The 22,500-nt window shown below is 44.2% G+C and overlaps 1 protein-coding gene across 4 annotated transcripts in view; it reads left to right on the top strand.

Moving 5' to 3' along the window:
- Positions 1-22,500, top strand: part of LOC147015359 (ADAMTS-like protein 1) — a 317,312-nt gene that overhangs the window by 176,208 nt on the left and 118,604 nt on the right. For all 4 annotated transcript variants that reach the window (XM_085850036.1, XM_085850035.1, XM_085850033.1 and 1 more), the window contains 2 exons: positions 13,588-13,883; positions 14,509-14,638. In XM_085850036.1, the coding sequence (XP_085706162.1) occupies positions 13,588-13,883; positions 14,509-14,638 (426 nt within the window). The remainder of the gene's footprint in view (positions 1-13,587; positions 13,884-14,508; positions 14,639-22,500) is intronic.

The following is a 22,500-nucleotide window of genomic DNA, read 5'->3' as shown; positions in this document are numbered from 1 at the left end:
GTCTTCAAAACAGCTGTTCACCAGCATCTCATATTTTTCCCCATCCAAAAACCTCGATCTTTTCCACCCCTGTTAATCTACCTCCTTCAAATTCCCTGCTTTCCTTTCTGAAAGTCCCTGTCGTGTCCATCTTGTTTACCCTGTGTACCCCGCCCCATCCCTCTCCCTTCCACAGATCTCCTCATGTCTGTTACCCACTGTTTTTTTCCTTCGTTTTCCCGCCCCTCTTGTGTCCTACTCGCCTTGTTGTATGTTTTGTGTGTTAGTTCTCATATGAGCCTCGACAGTGCATACAAAAAAAAAATCCAAACATTAAGCACTGTTTCCATCCTTTCAAGATGAGGATCACAGGACTGGAATGACACTTTTGTGCTTTGCTGGCAGGAACCCTTGCACGGATATGTGACTCACGTTTACACACAGTTGCTTCATTGATCCCGTAATGGCGGCCCACAGATGCTGCACTTTCACTTCTTGCCGACATATCTAACAACTCTATTTTATTTGCACAATGTCATAACCTTTGTCTAGCCTTTGGACATGATTAATTTTGTGCATCGTTATACGTTTGGGTGCCATTATTAACTATTGTATGTCTACAAGATCCTGTACATCTAGTATTACATGATATCCATATGTCATTTCCTGTTCGATGATGATTTATTTTTTTAAATTTAGCTTACTACAATTAACGGAGTGAGAAAAACAAGAAAAGGCTCGTAATGGGAGGTAGTCATACGTGTGGATGCAAACAATTACTCATCTCAGCTCAAAAACTGCACTGGCCGAAATTAAATACCGCAAATTCAGAACATAATAGATTGCCCGTAATTGGTCGAAACCTGTGATATTGGATCCTGCAATGTTTGAGGGATTACTGCAGAGTATTCCTGTCCCCACGTTTTCTAGTACAGTGACGTATTTTGAATTACGCAGCGAGATGTATTTTGAATTACACATTTGATTTTGAATTACACATTTGATTAAGGGCCAGGTTTTTGGTTTCAGACCAGGTCACTCTACCCTGGATATGCTGCTTCTGCTTTCCCAACAATGGATGGAGGTCCTCAATGCCAGACATGAAATCCGAGCCGTATCCCTGGACATATCACGTGCTTTTGACACGGTCTGGCACCCTGCCCTGCTCACCAAACTCTCTTCCTATGGTATCCAAGGCCATCTCCACTCATGGCTCGCAGACTTCCTCTCCTGTCGCAGTCAACGTGTGGCCCGAAATGGAGTTCTTTCATCCCCTCTTCCTGTCCCGGCTGGAGTTCCTCAAGGTAGCGTTCTGGGCTCTGTTCTTTTCCTGGTTTTCATCAATGATCTCTCCGACTCTGGAAAATCCTCTATATCTCTTTGCCCTCGACTCCACCCTCTGACGTACCATCCGTCATCCCTCAGACCGACAAGCAGCAGCTTCTTCACTCACTGCGGATCTGGATAAAATCACAAACTGGTCCAACACGTGGAACAAATCTTTCAATCCGGACAAATCTCACTCTCTCACTATGTCTCTCCGAAAGGACCATTTAGAAACCCACCCTCCCCCCATCCACTTTCTCAACAATCCTCTGGAAGAAGTCCTTTCATTCAAGCTTCTGGGTCTCACTATCTGCCATGACCTTTCCTGGGAAAGCCACATTTCAAACCTGGCCTCCAAAGCCAGGCTCCGACTGGGAATCCTCCATCATGCAAAGTCCTTCCTCGGCCCACCTGAGCTTCTGACCACTTACAAAGCTTTCGTCCGCAGCCTGATGGAGTACTGCTCTCCCCTCTGTGCTGGTGCTCCTGCCTCCCACCTTTCTCGGCTTCACGCTGTGGAAACTAAGGCATTTCGGATCATCGGCATCTCCTGCAATGAGGCTGAGTCTTTGGGCCTCTCACTCTCTCACCGCGGGCTGGTCGGTGGTCTTTCTGTCTTCTACCGTCTCCTCTCCAGCCTCGCCCCTCCTGCTCTCTCTGCGATTTGTCCCTACCACATTTCCGCAGGACGCTCAAGGTCCGCCAACAACCCCCTTCTGGTAAAACTACCAAAATCACGAATCGCTGCTCACCTTCACTCTTTCATTCCTCTTTTTCCCCACCTTTGGAATAAACTCCCTCACTTTGTTCAATCCCATTCTTCCCTCCAGGCCTTCAAAACAGCTGTTCACCACCACCTCTTATCATCCCCCATCCAAATCCTCGATCTTTTCTACCCTCGATAATCCACCCCAGCCCACCTCCTTCAAATTCCCTGCTTTCCTTCCTGAAAGTCCCTGTAATGTCCATCTTGTATTCCCCATGTTCCCCACCCCGTCCCTCTCCCTTCCACAGATCTCCTAATGTCTCTGTTCCCCACTGTTTTGTCCTTCCCACTCCCGCCCCTCTTCTCTCATGCCCACCTTGCTGTGCGTTGTGTGCTAGCTCTCACACGAGCCTCGACAAGGTATACAAAAAAAGGGCAATAACACAATCCCCCTGGCCGCTTCCATCGAGAGTGGGTGTTTCTAGTGTAGGAAATATGGGAAATATTCATGGATGAGTGGTGTCAGGTTCCTTCCATTTCCTCTTCGTACAAGCGAGTCGTGGTTGTGGGTCTAAAACACACACACACACACACACACACACACACACACACACACACACACACACACACACACACACACACACACACACACACACTTGGATGCTTCTCCTTTTCCCAATAGATGCAAAAATGTAGTATAATTTCTCTTGTGGCCTCGGAACCAAACAAAAAAATATATAACAGCTCTCACAGCTCATAAAACTCCCACTACCATCCCTACCTCCTCTCAACATGATTCATAGTAATGATCATCATCCTCCCCAGATATGGCCTTGCTATCGGTGTTAAGCATCCAAACCAGATACGGTGTCATCCTTTGGGAAATCTGCCTGAATGTTGAGAATGACGGCATCATCTTTAAAATTCCAGATGTCCATTGAATAAATCACCAAGCATGCCATGTTCACCCAAGGTAATTCTGCAAGGTTCAAAGTCCACTCACTGACAACGATGATCGTGAAGGTCAGGTAGAATGCGCCGTCCAGAGCCAGTCCACAGTCCTTGCATGAGTTCACATCATCAGGAGTTTTTGCAATACGGGCCGCAAGATATCAACTTTTTGGGCAAGTTGATCAGAAAATTCTCCAAATGCTTCTTTGTGCAGAGGTACACCCCTTTCTCTCCGGTATTTTTCCAAGTATTTTGGCTTCTTTTATAAACTTTGTGAGTCATTTTAGGGAACATTCCTTATCTGGCACGCTCAATAAACATTCTCTGCCCCCGATGATCGTTGTTTCTTGGGGTTTCTGCGCATGTGCGCTGAAGATTCTGGGGTAGATTACTCATTTTGAATTCATGTATTAGAACAGCAGTGCACACAGGTAATGAGTGCTGTGATGTTATCATCCAATGTGGAACACACTTAGGTAGGTTTCTTCATTCACTCCATTCAAGTGCTACTTTTAAGATGTGTCTACCCTTTTTAATTAGTTATCAGTTTTCTTAATTCACGAGTTATCAGCACTTTTTAGTAAACCACATAAAATAGATTGAAACAATCATGTTACTACTGCAGAACAAGATGGATGAAAGAGAGCATGTATATCTTGTACACCTTTATTTTATTTTTCGATCCTTGTGGAGGATCTCTCAGTCTTACTCACGTTGTTGTTCTTGTGGACTTTTTTGTTTCACAGCCTACAGTTTTCATCGAAACTTCCTGAAACTTGGCATATATATGTAAAAATACCCTGCGCAGACAGTAACCACCTCCGATTTTGAAAATTCCTCCAAGAAAAAAAGTTATGACGTCAAAATATCTCTGCCAATAGAAATCGCTGAAAAAATTATCTCCGAAACTAGGCAAGCTTTTTGAATTCTGTTTCCAGGAATCGAACAGGGCATTAGCAGAGATGAATTACCGCACATAAGATACATCACTATGACGTCATATCAATTTTTATGACGTCATTCCTATTTTTTGACATTTTTTGTTTCACAACCCAGAGTTTTCATCGGATCTTCGTGAAACTTGCCATGCATATGCAGAAAGCCCACGCGCAGACAGTAACCATCTCCAATTTTGGAAATTCTTCCTTGAAAAAAGTTGACGTCATCATATCGCCTCTAATGGAAATCGCCTAGACCATTATCTCCGAATCTAGTTTGGTTCACAGCCTACAGTTTTTATCGAAACTTCCTGAAACTTGGCATATATATGTAAAAATACCCTGTGCAGACAGTAACGATCTCCGATTTTGAAAATTCCTCCTCAAAAAAAAAGTTATGACGTCAAAATATCTCCGCTAATGGAAATCGCCTAAAAATTATCTCCGAAACTCGCAAGCTTTTTGAATTTTTTTTGCGGGAATCAAGCCGGGCATTAGCACAGATATAATTTATCGCAAACCTGATACATCACAATGACGTCATATTCGTTTTTATGACGTCATCATTAAGAGGACGAGGATCTTAGCTCATTCGAGCTTGTTTAAAGAATTATTTCTTCTTTTCAACATAATTTTATTCTTGTGATTGATTTTTCAGTGCCTCTTCAGCATGCAAAAATTAATTGATCCTCCCATCCCAAAGAATATCCTTGCTTCCACTCTCAAGACAGGGTCGTTTCATCACTCACTCCCCACAACAATAAGAAGAAGGGGAAGAAGGAGAAGAAGGAGAAGAAGAATTTCCTTCCATGGAACTTCGACGCAGAAGGCCATAAAGCCCATCCAAGCCTGCACTATAGTTGCCAACTTATGGATGTTCGTCAGTGCTCTATCCAGCACGTACCATTGATATAATCTTTGGTATGACACAGCCAAGGTTCTAAGTTCCAACCCCCAGACTCAGAGCGAACGCTCCAACCATTACAGCACCAAATCTGGTTAAATGATCCACCATGGTGCTAAATGTCCCGACTGCAATTTCACCAGCACGAACAGTTCCTCCTGTGCCTTTCCAGCATCACGGACGTGAGCCAAGGTGCACTCATTCGTGTTCAAGACTTGTGAGGATGTGAGGTTGTGCCGAGGGAGAAAACAACTTCATTTGGCAGCCTGGGGTTTGCTGGATGTCCGAGTACCTCGACAAAGCCTATTTGTGGAATCCGGAGACAATATTTAAATATCCTGTTGTGTTTGATTTGAAATGATTTGTATTCGTGTCCTTGTTCGACGCACTTTTCAAAATCGATGGCCTCAAGCCTTGTTGTTTCAGCCACATACTGTTTGTGTTGGCTCGGGTATTTTCACAGTTATTCTTGCATGCAAAGTGCTCGCTTCGTCTCTTGAGGCTGGAAATCCTCAGCATCTTTAGAGGAAAAGGTAAAATGTTCTCATCAGTTACAACTCATCCACTCCAATCAGTTCATGATGAATTTACCTCCTTACATTTTTTGACTTTCTTCTTTTTTTACCTTCTTCAATGTCCTTTACCTCCAATGATGCGAATCATATTTTTTTTATTGAAGATTCCCACAGAAGGTAAGCAAAATAAAATATTCGGATTTGAGCAAAATATTCGGATTCGATATATCCAATTTGCACGGATATGTGTAGTGCTCCCACATCACTACTCACTTTAGCCAAATACATATGCCTCATTCGCACTACAACGTACTCAATTCCAAAGTGTGGTAGCTGCTCTGAGGTGTTCCTACTTGAGAGCAGAGCATTTGTACTTCTTCATGGGACTGTAGGAGCCATGATTATTGAACTGTATACATGCATGGGGAGTTTTGCAGGCTCGTTTCAAAGAATGGCACCTGACTTCTCGTAGTACCGGCATGTTTGCACCAACACTGCTTCTCCAATTGTGGCCCTTACTTTGCTTTCACTAAAAATTCAACTTTTGCTTTTTCCCGACTTTGCTTCACAGAAGGATGACTCGATCACTCTGGGATAGCACCTCCGCTGAAGTACGAATGGACATGTCTTAATTGATTGAACCTGAAGCAAGTTCAGCCTGCGTATTCTCTTCTGCCCGAAACATCAACAATCCCTCAGTCTCCAAAGGCCATCGACCGAGACGGGAGCTGCACTGTATTCAGCCTTTTGTCTTCTTCGGTGTTACAGTGGGCTGAGAGTATGAGGACAGAGGCTGGGAACATGTTGGCAGGACTTGACCAACACACGTTCCAACTGCTGGAATAAGATTGGAAAGCATACCACAACAACCTTTGACCAGCCAGGTTAATGGCAGGCTTTCTTTGTATAATGCAGAATTGAGTAAGAAGAGGGTAGCACTCAAGTTGTAACGGGACAGGAATGGCTAGCGGTGCAAATAAAGCATTCTAGTCTATTCTTTCTGCTTCTTTCGCAATTGCTTTTGAAACCAGAAATTTACTTCTTTAAAATTTTCATGGTCTTTAGAAAAACAGAACTTTAACCTTTTGAACTCTGAGCTCTTTGGATTTTCGGTTCCCCTACTCTGGGCTCCCTGGAGAAAAATCCAGCTGCTCAGGTATATGGAGGTTTGAATAGTGGCTGGTTAAACTGGCCACTCAAGTAAATGTAGGTTTGAATAGTAACCAGTAAGCTGGCCACTCGGGTATATGGAGGTTCGAATAGCAACCGGTAAACCGGCCACTCGGGTAAATGTAGGTTCGAATAGCGGCTGGTTAAACCGGCCACTCGAGTAAATGTAGGTTTGAATAGCAACCAGTAAGCCGGCCACTCGGGTATATGGAGGTTCGAATAGCGGCTAGTAAGCCGGCCACTCAGGTTAATGTAGGTTTGAATAGCTGCTGGTAAACCGGCCACTCGGGTAAATGTAGGTTTGAATTGCAACCGGTAAGCCGGCAACTCGGGTATATGTAGGTTCGAATAGCGGCTGGTAAACCGGCCACTCAGGTAAATGTAGGTTTGAATAGCGGCTGGTAAGCCGGCCACTCGGGTAAATGTAGGTTCGAATAGCGGCTGGTAAACCGGCCACTCAGGTAAATGTAGGTTTGAATAGCGGCCGGTAAGCCGGCCACTCGGGTAAATGTAGGTTTGAATAGCGGCCGGTAAGCCGGCCACTCGGGTAAATGTAGGTTTGAATAGCGGCCGGTAAGCCGGCCACTCGGGTATATGGAGCTTCAAATCGTGGCTGGTAAGCCGGCCACTCAGGTAAGTGTAGGTTCGAATAGTCGCCGGTAAGCCGGCCACTCAGGTAAATGTTGGTTTGAATAGCGGCCGGTAAGCTGGCCACTCGGGTATATGGAGGTTCGAAGAGCGGCTGGTAAGCTGGCCACTCAGGTAAATGTTGGTTTGAATAGCGGCCAGTAAGCTGGCCACTCGGGTATATGGAGGTTCGAAGAGCAGCTGGTAAGCCAGCCACTCAGGTAAATGTACGTTTGAATAGTGGCCGGTAAGCTGGCCTCTCAGGTAAATGTTGGTTTGAATAGCGGCCGGTAAGCCGGCCACTCGGGTATATGTAGGTTTGAATAGCGGCTGGGAAGCCGACCACTCAGGTAAATCTAGGTTTGAATAGTGGCCTGTAAGCCGGCCACTCAGGTAAATGTAGGTTTGAATAGCGGCCGGTAAGCCGGCCACTCGGGTAAATGTTGGTTTGAATAGCGGTCGGTAAGCCGGCCACTCGGGTATATGGAGGTTCGAAGAGCGGCTGGTAAGCCGACCACTGAGGTAAATCTAGGTTTGAATAGCGGCCGGTAAACCGTCCACTCGGGTAAATGTTGGTTTGAATAGCGGTCGGTAAGCCGGCCACTCGGGTAAATGTAGGTTTGAATAGCGGCCGGTAAACCGTCCACTCGGGTAAATGTTGGTTTGAATAGCGGTCGGTAAGCCGTCCACTCGGGTAAATGTAGGTTTGAATAGCGGCCGGTAAGCCGGCCACTCGGGTAAATGTTGGTTTGAATAGCGGTCGGTAAGCCGGCCACTCGGGTAAATGTAGGTTTGAATAGCGGCTGGTAAACCGTCCACTCGGGTAAATGTTGGTTTGAATAGCGGTTGGTAAGCCGTCCACTCGGGTAAATGTAGGTTTGAATTGCGGCCGGTAAACCGTCCACTCGGGTAAATGTTGGTTTGAATAGCGGCCGGTAAACCGTCCACTCGGGTAAATGTTGGTTTGAATAGCGGTCGGTAAGCCGTCCACTCGGGTAAATGTAGGTTTGAATAGCGGTCGGTAAGCCGGCCACTCGGGTAAATGTAGGTTTGAATAGCGGCCGGTAAGCCGGCCACTCAGGTATATGGATGTTTGAATAGCGGCCGGTCAACCGTCCACTCGGGTAAATGTAGGTTTGAATAGCGGCCGGTAAACCGTCCACTCGGGTAAATGTTGGTTTGAATAGCGGTCGGTAAGCCAGCCACTCGGGTATATGGAGGTTTGAAGAGCGGCTGGTAAGCCGGCCACTCAGGTAAATGTAGGTTTGAATAGTGGCCGGTAAGCCGGCCACTCAGGTAAATGTTGGTTTGAATAGCGGTCGGTAAGCCGGCCACTCGGGTATATGGAGTTTCGAAGAGCGGCTGGTAAACCGTCCACTCGGGTAAATGTAGGTTTGAATAGCGGCCGGTAAGCCGGCCACTCAGGTAAATGTTGGTTTGAATAGCGGTCGGTAAGCCAGCCACTCGGGTATATGGAGGTTTGAAGAGCGGCTGGTAAACCGTCCACTCGGGTAAATGTTGGTTTGAATAGCGGTCGGTAAGCCAGCCACTCGGGTATATGGAGTTTCGAAGAGCGGCTGGTAAACCGTCCACTCGGGTAAATGTAGGTTTGAATAGTGGCCGGTAAGCCGGCCACTCAGGTATATGGATGTTTGAATAGCTGTTGGTAAAGGCCCAGTGACACCTTGACGTTTTAGCCAGCAATGACAACGTATTAAAATGTATGGAAAACGCTGGCTTAGTTTGAACTTTTGATGTTTTTTTTTTTAAGATTCGGTCGTATTCATAACGAGTTGGTCATATGCATAACATATTCGTAACGGACACAGAACGTTTCGTTGTCTTATAGATAACTTACACCAACGAATGCTGAGCCTGTTGTCGGCCTTCCCAACCTATTCCCAACGATAGTCTAACTTATGCATAGCGCGCTGCACGTATTGCCGACGATCACGTGGCGTAACCTATTAAAAGGCTGCCGCACAACGATTCAAATCATAACCACCGGAGAAATGGAAGTGTCAACATCGCAGTCACACCTTGGCGATCTTGCCAGCGTATGCCGACCTCTGAAAAATGCGTCTAAAACGTTGGCGCACGTCGAATACGGTATGGGTATGTTAAGTATACGTGAACCGATCGCTAAAGTACGCTACCATACGTTGTAGTAAGTGAAGTACGTCTTGTAATTTTAATCGTGTTAAACATTTTACGACGTACTTTCCGTATGAAACACGTTCCGCATGCAATGGGAATAAATTGTACGCACGATATGCCAACGTTGTCACACGTCGACACACGTTACTTGTAAGGTGCTCATCAGTCGAAACAAGTCGAGGTAATGGTTAGCGTCAGTGTTCCAGACTCCATGGTTTTTTTTTTCTTCGGTATGACGGTGATGTCGACACTTCGATTTCTAGTGCAGTTATGATTTAAATCGTTAATCGGCAGCCTTTTAATTATATTATGTTATAACTGCACTACAAATCGAAGTGTCAACATCACCGTCATTCCGAAGAAAAAAAAAAACCATGGAGTCTGGAACACTGACGCTAACCATTACCTTGACGTGTTTTGACTTATGAGTACCTTACAAGTAACTTTTGTCGACGTGTGCCAACCTTCGCATATCGTGCGTACAACACGTTACTCATAGGTTAGAAATAAGTTTTGGGTACGCTAAACATTACCTCGACGTGTTTCGGCTTTTGAGTAACTTACAAGTAACGTGTGTCAACGATCGCGTAACGTGCCCACAACTTATGGCCAGCGTTATGCGGAACGTGTGAGTCATACGCTGGCATACGTCGGGAAATTTCAAGCATGGAAAATTTGAGGACAACCAAAAAGTACAACGTTTAAAGCCAGCGTACAACGACGTATGGCAGTGTTTTTCAGCGTGCTCTCAATGCTATCAAAACTTACCCATAACGTATTCGACGTGTACCAGCGTTTTACACAAATTTTTCAAAAATCGGCATAAGCTGGCTAAAACGTCAAGGTGTGACTTGGCCTTAAGCCAGCCACTCGGGTATATGGAGGTTCGAATCGCGGCTGGTAAGCCGGCCACTCAGGTAAATGTTGGTCTGAATAGCGGCTGGTAAGCCGGCCACTCAGGTAAATGTTGGTCTGAATAGCGGCTGGTAAGCCGGCCACTCAGGTAAGTGTAGGTTCGAATAGTGGCCGGTAAGCCGGCTACTCAGGTAAATGTAGGTTTGAATAGCGGCTGGTAAACCGGCCACTCGGGTGAATGTAGGGTTGAATAGCAGCTGGTAAGCCGGCCACTCGGGTATATGGAGGTTTGAGTAGTGGCCGGTAAACTGGCTGCTCAGATATATGTAATTTTGAATCGCGGCAGGTAAAATGGCCGCCAGGGTGCAAGGGGTTAAAACTGTTGGTCAAAGTTTCGTCTTTCAATGTTATGGATTTTTTCTTCAAAACTTTAAATAATGTATATGACAAAAAAACATTTTGTAGTCCTCAGGGTATCTTGGGCATGCTTCATGACTGGAAACTACATTTCTCAATCTTCCCCAATGCCGAACCCCACCCCCACACCTGCCCCCATGCCTAGCCTCATATAACCACTCCTAGCCCCACAACCCCACACCTAGCCCTATTACCATGTTTACCCCTACTTCTACACCTACTCTCATGCCTCACCCCATCTATATGTCTACACAACTGATGATGCATTGAACTTTAGATATTGTCTTACGAGTAGAAAATCATAATGGAATTGGAACAGGAAAATGACCTTCAAAAATCACTCTGTTATGTACCATAAACAAAGCTTGTGAAAATGAAGGCATTCTACCTTCTTGCTCGATTTAAATCAATCAAAGTTAACCCTTACTAATAAAGGTGTCACCACCTGAACAATTTAAATGAATAAATATTTCTGTTAAACCTTACCTTGGAAATCTTGACAGACCCCTGAGTCAAGGTATCAAGGTCGTTTCAGGTTGTAAAGTGTCCAATGCACAGTGGTTAAAGTTTATGTTTAATATCATGGAAAATCACAGTTAGAAATGGACCCACGTGACCATAATCGCTGAATGAAAAACATCGTAACACCATAAAAACACAACGAACAAGGAATCCATCCAAATATTTTGTTTATATTACGTATGCCCCACTATGCTGCACCCCCATGTATACATACATACATACATACATACATACATACATTGAAATGTCAAGTTTGTGCAGACGTCTTAAAGGTCATTAAATAGCATTTTCATGGCATTCACGATGTTGTATATCAAAACGGATCCAATATCATGACGTCATGAGATAAAAAAATATAATACATGATGTCATGAGAAAATATTTAATTGTTTTAAATCTCTTGTTAATCCTGTTTCACTTTGTTTATGATTCCACTGTGGTTGCTGCTGTTCCCAGTGCATTCAAGGAGAAAATATTGGAGATTATCTCAAAAGATCTCTAAATAATCAAAAAGAAGTTCTTTCCTTTACAGAGCGTTGCTTCAGAGTTCTTACAATTGGTTTAAAGAACCTAAGCATTCCGACGCAAACCTTATTGGGTTTTATCATGTGCCTTATTGTTATTGTTGTTGATGTTGTTGTTGTTGTTTCTCTCTCTCTCTCTCTCTCTCTCTCTCTCTCTCTCTCTCTCTCTCTCTCTCTCTCTCTCTCTCTCTCTCTCTCTCTCTCTCTCTCTCTCTCTCTGTTGCTGCTGCTGTTGCATTTGAACTTCTTCCATGAACCCACCATTATTTTTTTTTCAAACCAGAGATTCCCTCAAGCTTATACAGCAGAGGACAAGTTGTTATCAGTCGGGGCTTGACTTCCTCTTGTGTATCCATGGAAATGTTATCTACGAACGCGGCCGCATCAATTACTTCAGGGATATGCGAGACGCCGTGGCTTGAGAATCCTGAGCCAAGTTTAGCATCGCTGTTTGGTTAACCTGCGTGCTGGGAGTTGGGATCATAAGAGCCAAAACGGCAGCACATTCTCCAGGAATAACAAGGCCTTCTTGCTTTGCGGTGTTGTCCTCCTCGTACTCGCTGCCAGAAATCAGAGATGGAACTCTTCTTCTCTCTCTCATTTCTTGAATCCGCCTGTCAGATGGCAACCTTTTTGCATGGTGAGATGTTTGCGATGGTGGTGTTTCTTCGAAACCACGGGTCATCGAGGAGCATTTGCTTGGATTGTTTCTTAAGGAGCGGTTTTTTTTGAGCAGAATATTCTCTTTTTGCCTTGAGAATTGTCTCGACAAGGAGGACTTGCGTGATTTATCGATTTGTGTCTACGTCAAATGTGCAAAAGGCATTTGTTTCTTCCAATGGATGAAGAAACAACCACCACCTAAGGAATGATTGGCTCATTATGCAATCGGAAAAGGACAATTTCGAGACAGAATAATAAACCGTTGTGAATGTATTTCAAAATGTATTTCAAAAATAATTACAAACCCACAACACGAAGCCAGGAGCATTTACAATGGAATTCCATGATGAACGTCCAACACCATAGCCGAGCTTGAACTCTTTCCGCGTCATTTCAAGGGGAACTTGCTTCTTGACTGTAAGGGGTCATGGGGTTTGAAGGATACCTCTTAGACCATTTCTAATGCAGCTTATAGGTGGGCCACCTTGTTTAGATATTGATTGATATTCATACTTTTGTTAATTTCATCTTCAGGCATTATTTATGGTGTTTTAAGCATGGTGACACCGAGAGAAAGTTTTCTCTTCTTCCAACCAAGATTCTTTGTTTCAACTTCATGAACTGGAAAAGGGTGGCCATCAGGGTGTACTTTGGTTTTGAAACTCCATCACACTTTGACCTATTTCCAATTACAATCCTTCACAACCGTACCTTCGGCCAAATAAATTATTTACAGCCACGTGTTGCACCTTTAAAATGGCACACTCCTCGCGTGCCCCCGCCAAGCACGACAACAGGAAGTGTGAAAATGGAACACTTGGCATAACTGCCGCCTCAACCTCTCCCTCAGACTTGCTGTTTATTTCTTACAGCTCTCACTGCCAAAACAAATAGCCTGTTTTGCTGTTATGTAGTCATGTGTTAGCCCACAGGTGCTTTCTGTTCAAGTACCTCATCTGTCAAGGAGTATACTCACTCCCAAGGCCAAGTGATGTGTTAATGCTTCCTCCGTGGGCTTTTGCTGATTCTAGGCAGTATTTGTTCACTGGGTCAGCATTAGAAACCCACAATAGTAAAGAAGAGTTAAACTGGCTTTAAGTTGCAAGAGCAAGATGTGAAAGAAGTCTGCTTCGTCAAAAGGAAATGCTGTCGGACAACAGAATTGGCAATCTTAGAATACAGTAGGATTATAAAATATAGTTGGTATTTTTGATTGATCATCTTTTGCCAGATTGGTTGCTTGTTTCGGGTTCTGAGTGCGATTGAACTGGTTTTGCTCTTTCGGCTGCAAGCACAGGATCCAATTCAATGACATCTTCACGTATCTTTCCAGCTTTTCTCCTGGGCCCTGGTCTTCATGCAGTTCAACATGCGGCGCAGGCTGGCGTATTCGCCCTATCCTGTGCCGTGTCCTCCTGCCTTTCTCACAAACGGTGACAACCTTGCCTGACTCCAAATGTCTAAGTCCAAGACCCAAGTCTCAGCAACCTTGCCACATCAGGCCATGTCCGAGCCAGCTACCTCCTCGGCCTAACAGTGCATTGGAGAACTTGGAAAGACACACCAACCCTACCATGTTTGTTTGGAAACAACTTGGTTACAAACAGTGTTCCGTGTCATGTGGAGGAGGTGAGGAAATGCCATATCACAACATTGTCGAACATATAATATCTTTGAAAACTCAATATTAAATTTTATAATGCTGGTTGCTTTTCAGAGTATATTTCTATCACATCCAATTGTTTCAATGTACATTAAGCATCCATATGGTTAGTGGGTTGAAATGTTTATCTTGGAGGTATTTTTGGACCACAAGTGATTAATAGGGTTTCATTTCAGTCAGATGAAATGAAATACAGGATTATTATTAGTATCAAGGTGTTAATAATATCTATTCTACATTGTGTATGAATCACCTGAGGCCACATAATGGGTACCATTGGTGTGTGAATAGATAATAATTATAATAATAGCAATATTAATAATATACAAGGATATACAAAGAACCTTCTAGTTATCTGCCCAGTCATTCCTACCTGCATATCTACTTAGCGGATTGCTAAATCACAAGATTACTAAATCTGACTTGATGTATATGTCACTCACGCTTTCTCTGGTTTTATCAAACAATCTCTAAGAGATCATTCAATGAAGTTTAAAATCTCATTTCCCTCCAACAATCCGTTGTCTTCTTCTCTTTATAAATTTAAATCAAATAAACAGCAATATCATCCTTTTAATGCTCTCTCCGCAGGGACCCAGCAGGTTGTCCTGTCTTGTGTGCACAAGTTCACAGGACTTCATGTTGCCGAGGTTCTCTGCCCTTTTCACAAGCCGCCAGAACACGCTTCACGTTCGTGCAACACGCAACCATGTCCGGTCAGGTAAAACATACGTGTGCGCAATACCACTAACAAAAACAAACTGGGTTACAATATCTCCTTATTCTTTCATGTGCAGCACAAGGCTGTGGAGTAGTATCATTGGCTGATGGCGCGGCTGTGCCACTGATGCAGTGTCCTCCACATGTTCGGGCAGGAATTTTGAATTTGATTAAGGTGCCAGTTATAGCTGCCGTACTCTCCGCAAGGGTTGAACGTCCGCCAATTAATGCTGGCAGACGGGGCGCCAGTTTAACATCCATCCGAGGAACGGCGCACACATTGATGAATCACCCTGCCTGTGAAAGACCGGGATAACAGTTTATAGTTGAGTCGAGATTCAAACTCAGACTAGGCAACTCACAGGCCTGTGTGTACCTTGAGGCCATCCTGCCAGCTGCTTACAATACGTACATCATTGATGTGATTGAATGGTGGATGAAGGTCAAACTCACCTACCTGACAAAGATAATGGGTACTCGATATTAAGCTAAGGCGGTTGGAATCGTCCATTTTACAAAGAAGGAAAACACCTGATAAAATCTGTGGGTCACGAATTAAAGGTCTCCTGAGGTCTCCTGTCAGTCTCCTGCCCTTTCCTGCTTGGTACAAAATCAGTGGAGTAGGACTTGGGCACTTTATTACTCGGTTGCGCTTTGATTTTCTTCTTCTTATTCTTTGAATTGTGTTCAAAGAAGAAAAAAGAAAAGTGCAGCCAACCAGTAAGTTAGCACTACGTGTTAAGTGTATAATTATAATGAAAGTTGACGGTTTTCCAAAGTTCTAAATCATTATATTACTCAACCTGACTGCACATTCCAGTAGCACAGACCGTCCCCTTTTGACTGCTATTTCTCAAAATGTTGACTAATTGTAAAGCGTCGTGTTTCTAGGAAACGTCGTGCAAGAAATCCTTTTGATGTCATTTCTTTGGAGTCGAATGCAAGGCAGAAGGTAGCTTTTCATCGATATGGACTTTCACAAGCTGGTTTCAGCAAGTCGGCCAAACCTCCCCCTTATTAGTCGAGAAGGCAGTTGTAATCAGATCTCATGAGGTTCCATCCCAATACTCAACAGCCAGGAGATGAACATGCATCGTACTCTGTCTTTGAGATGTATTTGGTATCGTGATTCCATAATATTCAGAAAAATTCTCAATTTGAACCGAGAACTTTTCCAAGCGGCCACCCTATTAGACTTTTCAGTTTTAATATATTCTGAACAAGCGACTCTTGTAGTTTTGTTCTTTGTCTATTCGTTTTAGAAAAAGAATGACCAAATTTGATTTCCCTACTACTCTACTCTGATCCACGTCATTCAAACATAAAAGTAGATTAATTAATAACAGCTGTATGGTTGTGTAGTCGCACCTGGAAGTTTTTTGGCACTTTCACAAAGGAATAATATAAATTGTGAGGTTTTATTGCATGAGTTAGGAAGTTGAATCATTCCTCCAACTTTTTCAAGTATCCAATCAGCTGCTCCAGAGATGAGGATGGTGGACCTTTGTTGGTACATGGAACCCCAAAGTATATTACTATCTTACAAGTAATATTGGTGACCCTTGTATTGTATTGCTGCTTATGTTGTAGGGTTGTGTTCTAAAAATATTCACTAATATTAAATTCACCGTTGCAAGGATACACTCTTGTGAATAATGAATAAGAACAGATACTAATGATATTGGAATACACATCGATGTGTGTGTGTGTGTGTGTGTGTGTGTGTGTGTGTGTGTGTGTGTGTGTGTGTGTGTGTGTGTGTGTGTGTGTGTGTGTGTGTGTGTGTGTGTGTGCGTGTGTGTGTTCTTGATTTATTCGACATGGGGGTAGAAAGAAAAATGGAATGGTGTAGGCATAGCTGCAATCCGATTTGAGTGATGCAACTAAGTAAAAGAAGTCTTAAAATCTTAAATGGACTCTCAAGAAAGTTATGCCATGGTCTGAAGAAGTTGATGGAGCCTGAAGTAGTCAGAAGCATTTGGCATGCTGTTGATGACAGCACTTTCACTTGCATTTCTCGACACAAAAATAATGTTTCTAAACATGGTGTACTGGGTATGACATCACTTTTTCTGGATGTTTTGGTTGTGAGCAAGTCAGCCCGGTGGGATTGCAGTCACGCTCGCCTCGATAAAGTGGTCACAACTGGCTCGGGGACAACATGGCAAAGTGCCCTGTGCCTTCCTGTCCCTGGAATATTTTTGACTTCCACGTCCTGACGTGATGTCTCGTCTTTATGCCCTGCCAAATGACCCCGGTCTTCTGGGCATTGAATTGCCAGTGGCCCATTGCCATCAAAAAAAAAACACCAGACAATTTTAGGAAAAAAAGAGAGATCGGGATATATATCTATATATATATATATATATATATATATATATATATATATATATATATATATATATATATATATATATATATATATATATATATATAGTGTCCAACTTTGGTTGTTAATATATTTAGTACCACAAATTATACAATGATGCACTTTGTTTTTTCAATGATACAGAAACTCATACAGTTTTCTTTATTTTTAGGTCTGTTAGTATTAATCTGTAATAAAATTACCCGTACCCGAAACTTATTTCTAACCTATGATTAACGTGTTGTTGGTACGTTACGCGATCGTTGCCACACATCGACAGACGTTACTTTTAAGTTACTCATAGGCTGAAAGACGTCGGTATAATGGATCGTCCTTGCGTCAGCGTCCACGGCCACGGCCAGGACACTTATTTGCAGCATTCTTCAAACTTTTCTTCGGCATGACGAGGATGTTCACACTTCGATGTCTAGCTTGGCTATGATTCCAATTGTCCATCGGCAGCGTCTATTTAAAATAGTCGAGTTTGAGCGTTTTAACACGTTCAGAAGAAACGCTTCAAATTTCCAAACCCCAGCGTCAAAAAACAAAGGCGAGTGACAGCAATTTAAATCGTTCATTGTAAACAATGAAAATAGCTGAGTGGTACCGTTTAAAAGTCGTTGAGTGTAAAAAAAATCCAATTGTTGAGCGCAAGCGTCTACTTTCAATAATGGAGATGCAGCCATTTAAATCGTTGAGTGGCAGCCTATGAATAGCAAACCCTACGTCACTGGCAAAGATAAACTGCCACAATGGATAAGTTAGGCTATCGTTGGGCATAGTTTGTGAACGCCGGCTTCACAATAATTATTCGTTGGTATATCGTATCTATAAGTAATCAAAGCGCTCTATGCACATTATTAGTTCATTGTTCATTTGTCCAACCCGTTATGAATAGACCTAAATCGTAAAAACAAGCTATAGCTCATTGTTGAAAAAGCCCCATAAAAAATGAGCCGCGAAGAACTTCGAACAATGGTGAAAAGATGTCTCCTACCCTTGGACACGCGGACGCAAGGACGATCCATCATAACCCACACCCTCCCCCTCACACTCACCTACTACTGCCAACATGAACAAACTACTACTAATACTAATACTAATACTAATACTGATACTGTTACTGCTGACATGGACATCGACTCAAAAAGGACTCGAAAACACTGTTGGGTTCCCCTTTTATGAAAACCATTTTTATATACCAATTCCCAAAACCGCTGGGAACACGTCTTTATATGGCAGTTCTAAGCTAGAAACACGTTAATTTATTTTTTTTGTCGACCGGAAGACGTCATTGGAATACATCTACATACGTCGATGTGTGTTGGGACTACGTAAAGAATTGGTTAAAAGCACGTCAAACATAAGTTAGAAATAAGTTTCGCGTAAAAAAGACATTACCGCGACGTGTTTCGACTTATGAGTAGCTTATAAGTAGCCTTTGTGGACGTGTGTAAGCGTCCACATATTGTGTGTAAAACTTATCCCCATCGCATGCGGAACGTGTGTCATACGCCGAGTACGTCGTAAAATTTTGAACATGTTTAAAATTTCTTGACGTACTCTACTTACTACGACGTATGATAGCGTACTTTAGCGTTCTACTCACGTATACCAAACTTACTCATACCGTATTTGACGTGCCCCAACGTTTTAGACACATTTTTCTTAGGTCGGCATACGCTGGCAAGATCGCCAAGGTGTGACCGCGATGTTGACACTTCCATTTCTACGGCAGTTATGATTCGAATCGTTGTGCGTCAGCCTTTTAATAGGCTACGTCACGACATCGTCGGCGATGCGTGCAACGCGTTATGCCTAAGTTAGACTATCGTTGGGCATCGGTTGTGTAGGCCGACAACAGGTTCAGCATTCGTTGGTATAAGTTATCTATAACACAACGAAACGTTCTGTGTCCGTTACCAATGCGTTATACATAAGACCAAGTCGCTACGAATACGTCCGAATCTTTAAAAAAGAAAAAACATCAAAAGTTCAACGTAAGCCAGCATTTTACATACATTTTAATACGTTGCCATCGCTGGCTAAAACGTCAAGGTGTGAACGGGCCTTTAGCAACCATTCATTGGACACAAAGTCAGACCAGCGAGAGCCAAGGATTCTCCGAAGAGACCTGGCACCAAAGGAATGAAGTCTCCATCTCAGATCCATGGTCAGAGTCTAAGGCTTACATCCGTAGAGCAAGACTGGAAGCACCAAGGACCTTAAGACTCAGATTTCATCGTCCTGCACAGGTATTGACAGCGCCACACCCCATGATTCAGTGAATCCATGACTCCCCAGGCCCGGCACAGACATCAATTGACCTCTGGCTCACAGACAGCAGGGACATGAATACCACTGCCAAGGTAAGTTGATCTCTCCGTGACCTCAACATCCTCACCACAAATCGGTACAGACAAGATAGCAGCATCCAAGATGTCGTTGAACGCCTGGATCTTCGTTTTGACCCAGGAAACCCGAAATCCCAGCAGCTCTGACTCCTCATTCAGCACCTCGAGGGCCCCCAAAATAATGTCCAGAGTCTCCGCAAAGATGACTGCATCATCTGCGAAATCAAGGTCAGAGATCTTGACATTCCCAAACGATGCACTGCAGCTTGATCTCTCTGCCATCCTCCCCAGAATCCAGTCCACTCAAGCGCTGAAGCATTTATTTTTCAGTAACATTTATTTCTCCCTTGCATGAAAAGTGTGGGGGACAATACACACCTCTGTCAAACTCCAGAAACAACTGGAGATAAGTCAGAGATGGTATCACCACATCTCACATCTCTCTCAGTGCCAGAGTATAGTTCAGACATCAGATTGATCAATTTTGGTGGCACCCCACGAAGACCAAGAATTCTCCAGAGGGCATCCCGATTCAATGAATAAAACGCTTTGCTTCGTTCAACATAGGCTGCAAGCAGCCCGTGCCAAAACTCTCATCTGCGTTCGGTGAGGATCCAAAGGGTAAGGATACGGTCAATTGTTGACCTCTTTGGTGTAAAGCCTGACTGCTGTGGGCACTGGTGCTCAAGCAGATGGTGGCGAACCCTATCATTAATTATCCAAGCAAAGACCTTGCCCAGCATGAAGAGCACTGTCACCCCTTGGTAGTTGTAGTCATGTTGATGGCCCTTCCCTTTCCAGAGAGGGACAAGGCTCCACTTCCAGTCAGTTGGGATGACGCCTGTGTTCCAAGCTGAGCACAGAACTGCATACAATGACACGAGTTCAGCAATTCTACCAGCCTTGAGAAGTACAGCATGGATGCCACAGATCCCAAGAGCTTTACCACTTTTCAACCGGTTCACCGCAGCCTGTGTTTCCACAAATGAAGGTGGATCACAATTGATTGGAGGGTCAGCAAGAGGGATAGTAACACCCCTGACATCCAACTCAACAGCTGGTGGATCAGCCTGGTACAGCCACTCAAAGTAACCGGCCCAACAGGCCTTCACTTCGGACTCCTCTGTCAAGAGCCCACCCCTCTCCACTCTCACTGCAGTCCACCAAAGGACAGGCTTGGAGGAACGCAATGCACGAATTCCCCTGCATGTTTCATGAGAATCACTTGACAACAGGTGATGCTCTACCCATTCTCAGATTCCTCACACATAGTCCTCCTTGTCAACCCTCAGCGCGCGTACAGTTTTATGCCTCAACTCCCTGAACAGCTCAGCTCTGCCCTGTCATTAAGCCTGGCCGAATGGTATGCAGAGTACCTTGAAGGACAAAATTCTTCTTCACCCTTCGGTGAGTTCCAAGACATACACCTGCAACATCAATGATGGCAGTCTTGAAGGCACTCCACAACTCTTCAGAACTCCCCAAAGCACCCAGATCCCCACTCAGCTTGTTTGCAAACTCCTCAGCTACCCTCTCATCATTGAGTTTGCCAACATCCAGCCTCGGCTGGGATGGTACCATTCTCCCAGATTTAAGCTGCAACTTCAGAGTTGCTACCACAAGCCTGTGGTCGGTATTGGGGAACTGAGCAATTTGGTGGACCATGCAGTTCTGCATCATCTTGCAGTGACCATTAACGAGCACATGGTCGATCTCCTCTGCCACACCATCAGCACTGGAATACCAAGTCCAGCGATGAGCCTGTGGGTGATGAAACCATTAACCAGCCACCCTAAGTCCATGACCTCTTGCAAAGTCAAGGAACTTAGTGCTATTCTGGTTCACTGTTCCAGACTCATGTGGACGAACACATGTCTCATAACCATCCCGATAAGTTCCAGTCGATGCATTGAATTCCCCCAAGTCTGGAAGAGTTTCTCGACTGGGGCACTGATCAACCACAGACTCGAGCGTGGAATAGAATGCATCCTTCATGGTGAGATCACTCGACTCAGTCGGAGCATATTCAGAGACCATGCAAATGAAACCCAAGGAGTGACGAATCCTTCATCTCATAATAAGCTCGTTGACCGGTGTTACCTGGTGAGCAGGATCAGTGTCAGGTGTTACAAAATAAGCTCGTTAACCAGAGTCAGCTTCTTAGACACAGGTACAACAACTCCTTGGGCATGGTAACCATCAGAGTGACCAGACCAATAGTCGGTGTGAGCTCCCACCATGATCTCGCCACTATTCTGTCTCCGAACCTCAGAGAGAGCTGCAATACCGATGTTTAAACGCTTCAGCTCAGATGATAACAGAGACAGGTTATCATCCTCTCAGGGATAGGACATTCCAGGCACCCACCCGAAGGGAATGCCTCAGATTAACCCAAGGAGACTACCGTCTGGTGGACGACACCTCAGCACCACCCTGACACACACTACCGCAATCTGACCTGGGAAGTTTACCCCATGGTTTTCCTCCTGTCATCAAAGAGCTGGGGTCCCGAAGGCTTTGCCCCAACCCCGTCATCCAGTAAGCTGCCCTTTGAAGGGCAGCTGCACAGGAGGTACTCCCACGGAGTGGGTTTTCAGATTTCTTTGCGTTTTTACATTCACGTTTATACGTGCGGAATGGGACATCGACAGTGCAGAGCTGGTGGTACACCTTTCCTTCCCACCATCTCCTTTGTCCATGAACAATACATCTTGCACGATCATTTGAACCAACTGCTGTAAAATATGCTTACTGTTACCAATAGACATTAAATAATCCATTGTTCGTTGATGGACGTTAAGCTGGGTGTGCCAGCTGCTCGCAGCGGTTGGGGTTGCTGGTGAGTTATCGCCGACACCTTGAACAAATTCCAAATTCTTGCCCGTCACAATCAGTCGAATGGCAGGCCTGGCCAGCCAGTTCGTGAAAGGCTTGGGACAAAATTCTTCAGCAGACCCCACGAGAAGGAGGAAATAATTGGGGCCGTTAAGGCCCATTATGGTAGCAAGTCGTAGTAGTTATGTCGTAGTTTTTGGAGCATTTCTGCAACTGTACATTCCTGCATCTGTTTTGATATTGGACTCGTGCTTCCTTTGGGACCTGTTTGATGGATTGCATCAGGCAGTCTGAATGATGACATCT

The sequence above is a fragment of the Eptatretus burgeri genome, chromosome 12 (assembly GCF_056783735.1).
Source record: "Eptatretus burgeri isolate ZD-2024b chromosome 12, Ebu_testis_v1, whole genome shotgun sequence".
Taxonomy (NCBI): Eukaryota; Metazoa; Chordata; class Myxini; order Myxiniformes; family Myxinidae; genus Eptatretus; species Eptatretus burgeri.
Note: the sequence above shows the minus strand (reverse complement) of the source record. Positions and strands in the feature narration are given on the sequence as shown.